The sequence below is a fragment of the Populus euphratica genome, unplaced genomic scaffold (genome assembly GCF_000495115.2).
Source record: "Populus euphratica unplaced genomic scaffold, PopEup_1.0 scaffold75.1, whole genome shotgun sequence".
Classification (NCBI taxonomy): Eukaryota; Viridiplantae; Streptophyta; class Magnoliopsida; order Malpighiales; family Salicaceae; genus Populus; species Populus euphratica.
In genome coordinates, this window is record NW_011499866.1 from 1,133,913 (window position 1) to 1,140,477 (window position 6,565).

The window sequence follows — 6,565 nt, forward strand, 5'->3', positions numbered from 1 at the left end:
TTAATACATATATATATTCACATTGCTTTATGCTAAAATTTTATCAAATAAATAAGAATAATAAGATTTGAACTCGTGACCACTTAATAATCAAAACTCTGATATCATATTAAAAAATCATTTCAATTTAAAAATTTAAAATATTAAATAAAATTTTAAAATATAATTTATATTGCTTTATCACAAACTTTATTTATTTTTAAATATTTATTTTTGTTTATGTGTGCATATATATATATATATATATATATATATATTTATATATCTCCTTTCTCAGGTTAACTGTATGTGTCAAAAATTATCTACGAGCCCAAATTGTAGTTACATAAGAGTAATAATAACACTCCAAGCAAGCTGAATCAGCGATACCTTAACCATAGCTAAAATCTACTCAAAATGCACATCCAATATTGCTGGAAAACATCATCCTTGGACAGCCCATGATTTCAAGCTTCCTTTTTAACATCCTCAGCGCTGTTTCTTCAAACTCTCTCAAAAGCCAACAATAAATCATATTAGCTTTCGGGAAAAAAAATGAAATAACAGACTAGGCACCTTATTGAAGACCAAAGCCCCAGACGGTACCGGCCCTAGTTGGTGGAAAAAGTGGTGCAAGATTGAGGAATCTGTGGAGATCCGGGCAATCCAGGTATTACACTAGGTGTACTAAGGTTGTTAGACCCATCTCTGCTCCTTGGTGTACCCATAAATGTGGAGATAGCTGCTGCTAAGGCTGCAGTGAAATTTGGGTCAGAAGCAATGGCCGCGGTAACTGTCTCAACCATTGAACCGTGCAGCTGCCCTAATTGCACTGATGGAATTGCAGGTAACTTAGGAGCGACATACATTGGGTTCCCTGGGAGTTGTGGGCAGCCATGCAAAGGAAGAGGGAATGTGACTGAAGAAGGAGAAGTGCAGGGGAATGGCATTGTAGAGTTTGGGCCGTGTGTCAAGTCCAGGGTTATAGTGGGAAATGGTGCAGTAGCAGATATGGTAGCCATTGTTGATGCATAGGGCAAAGAAGGGTAGAAGCAACTACTTGAGGATAGGCATTCTCTGCTAGAGGTTGAACCTGATAAGAGCATTGTTGCTGCAGCTGAGGTAGTATTGGCCATAACCGTAGCAGCTGGGGGAAGAGGATGGTTATGATTTCCTTCATATGTGGTAATGAGAATGGTCTTGTCTTCTGCACATCTTTGCACCTGTTAAAACAAAAACATTGAAAATGTCAGTAAACCAGCAATCAAACCTATATATACGGTTGATCAATATTAATTTGAAGTCAGAATACACATATACCTGAAGAAAAAAAAAATTCATTGTACCCTTCACCTCTTGATCTGTTTGATTTCGAAGGAAATGGAAAAAATAAAATCCCATCTTTATTTTGTTCAATTAATTGAACTTCTACAAGTTTGTAATTTATCTTGTAATAAAAAAATGAAGTTGAACGATACCGACCATTAATATTCATTGAATAACAATTGGAAATGAAGTAACCAGCACAATCATCACATTAAATTATATATTGAGAGTTGAAAGGCGTAGTATTTTTTATTGACACTTGACTTATTTACCTGCTTGCGAACTGGGCATCCTACAGTCATGGAGCACCGATAGTAGGCACGAGGACAAGGGTTACCTTTGGCCATCTTTTGACCATACTTCCTCCACTGGCATCCATCGCTTATCTAACAAATTAAACACAAATTCACTGATCCCATTAATTCATTTAAATTATTATTATTCTCTTGCAGCACAGAAGTGCAGTGGTTTTTCTTTTTAATCCATGTAAATTAATGCTTACCAAAGGAGCCTCCGATCTTGCTCGAACGGACACTCTAGCCTTCCTGAAAGGGACCTCAGGGACTTGCTCGTTAGGCTTTTCTTCTTCCAATCTTGGACTTTTTGGAGAGCCCAAACTCTGGGATGTTTGATCAATATTACTATCCTCAATTGAAGCTCGTTTCCCTGATACCTGAGACTTTGTTTCCATTGTATTTGTTAGAGAGAACAGCATTTCTTGCGTCTTGTCGTCGGGTACCAAAGGTTCTATATTGGCATCTAATGTTGCAGATGGCCGTGGGTCCATTAAGAGTTGAGCTGACATTACTGGAGTTGATGTGTCATTTAGCTCCCCTTTCTGCATCAAACATTAAAATGATTCCATACAGTGAAAAAGACACCAAAGAGTTCCGCCAGCCATTTATTAAAAAAAAAAAAAATAGATCCTCATATCCACTCGTATCCTATTGAAGATAAATTGAATATCTAAATGAAGGATAAAAGTTTTGGACCATCTGATTACATTAAATGAATGCCGTGCTTCGTAACTAGAGAGAGAAAATAGTGCCAAGAGAAAAAAGGAATAGTAGCATATGTCCTCTTTATAGGTATTGATAATGGAACACCTTGTACGATCTACTGCAATAGCTAGGAGATATTGCAGGCTTAGGCTGGTGATCCCTACATCAAGAAACTTGGGACAAATCTTTTTTAAGCAGTAGCACTCCTGCAAACACGAGATCCTATGGAAGCAAGTTCGATGGAGGTCAAATAGAAATTACTTATTCAAATTATACAAACTCGGAACTTTCCCGTCATCTGTCTTGGTGGATTTGAAACTGAAAAGGCCTCAAAAATGTGTATTAAGGTATTGAAAAAGTAATACTGAGCCGAGTAATCGCACTTTCCAATTTAAGGGAAGCTCGTTACTCATTTCTTAATTACTAAAATAGGCACTTGTTAATGAATTTCAAATTACCGTAGCTATATTACACCATGACCATTTATTCAAGAAATTCGTATGATTGGTAAGGATGAATGAAAATCCATCTATCTCCGACCAAATACTAGACACACATATATACCAGTGGAGAGTTAACTGATCAGTTAAACAACTCAAACGATGAATCACCTGCTCGATCCGACATCCCCGTGTCTGTTTTTGCATTGCCACGAGTAGTTGAGCTTGCAGTTCCTTGTAACTCTTGGTAATCTGATCCAACAAGCTTCTCAGCTTCTTATTCTCATCATGCTGTCTCCCTAACTCTCCTCGGAGTACTCTCAGCTGCAAAACCAAGTCCTCTAACTTGAAATAAAAAAAAAAAAGCTTGTGAATTAATAGCATCGGAAACTCAAAAGACTCTAATTAAGTACCAACGTGAAAACTCACTTCATTATCATTTGGTTCTTTGGCATTTGCTATTATTGAAATCCCAGAACTTGAAGTTGACAGATTCAATCCAGTCTGTAACACATGAAATTAAGTCAGTAACAAGCAAACACAAATACGTACCTACTATGCTCATATATTGTTATGTAGTAAATACAGTATCGTCATGGCCATGCCCTTAAAACCTAACCTTTCACAAGTGCGGGATCACCTATAAAGAGTAATAAGTGGACAAAAATAAGGTGAAAAGATTCAAGAGTTAGGTAAATACATTAAAGAAACCTTACGTTTAGGCTAGAATCAACCCGACTTGATGATCCAATATTAATCTTCATCTCTTGATGCTCACTTGGTGATTTACCATTCCTATCAGTAGAAAAGAAATCAACTTCTTTCATCGTGGGCTTGGTATGATCACCCGAACTATAATCATTTAAGTGATCGGATACACCGGGGCTTTGCCGTAGAAAGTCGACGGAGTGCATGAACACCAATTCACGGCCTTGTTGATCCATGACTAAAACGAGGTGAGGGAAGGGGGAGAGAGAGAGAGAGAGAGAAACAAAAGAGATTATGTGAGCGTAGTGGTTGGGTAGGCCTTTCAACGAGAAGTATTTGTATTGTTTAGTTAACAAAAGACTAAAGAGTAGGGAGGGATCCAAAAAATAATTACAAGTCCCTAGAGAAGACCCAGCCGTTATTTTCTCAGAATTGCTGACATCATTGTTGTGTTAGGTTACACGTGTTATTATTAGAGAGGGGGACCATGCGGCAGCCGTGCAGCTTGTAACATATCATCTTAACTACTTTATTGCATGTAGGAGAATACGGGATAAATTTTGCCATTAGCATACAAATTTTCTTTTTTCTTTTTTAGAAAAACAAAACTCACTTAAAATAGCAGAAAAAGTTTAAAAAAAATAGTATATTTTTATATGTTATAGTTTTGAATTGTAAAATTAATAAAATTTTAATTGATATTATAATTTACAATCAAGATATTAATTAAGTTTATGGCTAATAGGTCGATTAATTTTAAAATAATAAGAAAAATCATAAAATTATCAAAACTAGAGCTCCAAAATAATATTTTTGAAATCTAAAAATTTTGATGGTAGAAGTAGCGATTTCATAACTACTCTAAAAAAAATAAACTCTGAAAACTCCTATAAAAATTTAAGTGCAATCCAACAATTAGATCAAAAGCTACGATTTTTTTGAACCATCATTATGTTCTGGCACAACTAGATATTTTCTTAAATTTAGACTTATCTCAATGATTCATAAATTTATTTGCTAGGCTATCCATGTAATTTGTTCGAGACATATCCTCATTTAGTTGTGGTAACCTCATATCTGATTGCTTAGAATAATTGTTATCGCAAGTCTGATTATATCATTGAAACTGATAAAACATATTTGAATGAAAAAATTTCATAAAATTATAATTTTTATATGAATAATCAACTGGTTCATACAACCAGATCAACTGGTTGAGCCAATAAATTAGTTGTGAGGCTACATGTTAGTTGTCGCGCTTCAGAAGCGCAACAAGTTGAAAGTGTGTTATTTTATCAAATCTCTTATAAATGGTGTTATTTTATCAAAAATTTTAACTAACTGTGCTAATTTAAAAAATATATATTTATGAGAATTAGGGTAGCTAGATTTTCGAAGTATTTTGTGCTTAAAAGTGCATCAAAACAATAGTTTTTTTTAATTTATTTTTAACATTAACACATCAAAATTTATGAGATAATATTAGCCATTGAATCTCAATTATAACAATAAAAAAAATAGTTATTTTGATTGATTAAGTTTTGAAAATTGAGACAATTTAATAAAAAAAGAATTCAAGTATAAAAATCTAAATATGAAAAAAATAACCAACTTCAAATAATGATTTTGTAGTGAACTCTTAGAGTCGCTATTAATGATAATGGAGTGGGATTTTATTTAACAAAGATTGAAGTTGAGATTGAGCATAGAGAGGCCTTCCATGTAGGGGTAGGGATGACATCTCTAAAGGTCAATATGGTTCATGGCACAACTTTATCTTATGGTGATTAGAATAAAATGATGATAAGTCATACATATATAGAGTACAAAAAAAGAAAACCTAATCCCACCGACTTGAATTATATAAAAAAATTTACTTTAATTTTATAAAATATCCTTGTGATAAAGGACATTTAAAGTAAATTATACTTGGCTTATCTATAAACAAATAATTAATTCATAAAATCAAACACAAAAATAATAAGAAGAGACTAAAGATAAAGCATAATACTTAAAAGTTTTATCAAAGAAGATCAAGTTCATTATGGAAGCAAAGAATCAAAATCCTTTTCTTCATTAATCAAACTAAGAAAATAAAGGATTAAAGTCTTTTTCTTCATAAAAAATTTCAAATGGAGTTTCTAAATTAAAAAAAAAAAACAATATATTTTTATTAAGATAGTTGACACCAAATTTTTAGAAAATTATATAAAGCAAATATTTATAGGACAATATTAGTCATTGAATCTCAAATATAACAAAAAAAAAAGTTATTTTAATTGAATAAGTTTTGAAACTAGGATAATTTAATAAAAAAATTGAGTTTAAAAATCTAAATATAAAAAAATGATCAACTTTAAACATTTGATTTTGTAATTAACTCCTAGAGTTGCTATCAATGATAATGGAGTGGGATTTCATTTAATGGAGATCGAGATAGAGGTTAAGTATGGGAAGGTCTTCCACAAGGGGGTGGGGATAACATTTCCAGAAGTCAACACGGTTGATAACATGATTTTATCTGACGGTGGTTAGAATAAAAGGATGACGAGTCCTATATATATAAGAAGAGAGTAAAAGGAAACTAATCCCACTAACTTAAACTAATATAAAAAAACCCATCTATGCATTAAGATTAAAGAAGAATTGCCTTGTTTTTTTCTTTTAGAAAACTTCAATTTTAAAGAAAACCTAAACTAATTGATATGATTTTTTTATGAAAATATAAAAACATGTCTTTTTATATCATCTTACTTCTTGTTCTTAACCTTCCATAAAAAAATTAATTTTCAATTTTAGTTTTATTTTATTCCTAGTCTCTACCTTCTACATCAATTAATTCCATTAACTTTAACTATTATTTTCAAGAATTGCCTTGTTTTTTTCTTTTAGAAAACTTCAATTTTAAAGAAAACCTAAACTAATTGATATGATTTTTTTATGAAAATATAAAAACATGTCTTTTTATATCATCTTACTTCTTGTTCTTAACCTTCCATAAAAAAATTAATTTTCAATTTTAGTTTTATTTTATTCCTAGTCTCTACCTTCTACATCAATTAATTCCATTAACTTTAACTATTATTTTCATTGCACATGATAGTTTTTATA

General features: G+C 32.2%; 1 protein-coding gene across 2 annotated transcripts; it reads right to left on the reverse strand.

Moving 5' to 3' along the window:
• Window positions 1–252: 252 nt before the first annotated feature.
• LOC105126183 (probable WRKY transcription factor 47) lies at window positions 253–3,781 on the reverse strand. 2 transcript variants are annotated; one of them, XM_011026969.1, is made up of 6 exons: window positions 3,463–3,781; window positions 3,176–3,250; window positions 2,918–3,070; window positions 1,808–2,143; window positions 1,578–1,691; window positions 253–1,202 (listed from the first exon to the last, which is right to left on the reverse strand). In XM_011026969.1, the coding sequence occupies exons 1-6, from the start codon at window positions 3,688–3,690 to the stop codon at window positions 591–593; spliced, it is 1,518 nt and encodes a 505-aa protein (XP_011025271.1). In that variant the 5' UTR covers window positions 3,691–3,781; the 3' UTR covers window positions 253–590. The 2 variants fall into 2 exon arrangements, with proteins under 2 accessions (XP_011025271.1, XP_011025270.1); XM_011026968.1 differs by having other exon boundaries at window positions 2,918–3,091.
• Between the last annotated feature and the right edge of the window lie 2,784 nt (window positions 3,782–6,565).

Excerpts from the sequence above, each read along its gene's own strand:
- LOC105126183 (XM_011026968.1), bottom strand. The coding sequence starts at position 3,690 with ATGGATCAACAAGGCCGTGAATTGGTGTTCATGCACTCCGTCGACTTT. Across the intron at positions 1,692-1,807 it reads CAAGATCGGAGGCTCCTTTG|ATAAGCGATGGATGCCAGTG; the intron begins GTAAGCATTAAT and ends TTAATTTGTTAG. Across the intron at positions 1,203-1,577 it reads GATGCCCAGTTCGCAAGCAG|GTGCAAAGATGTGCAGAAGA; the intron begins GTAAATAAGTCA and ends TTGTTTTAACAG.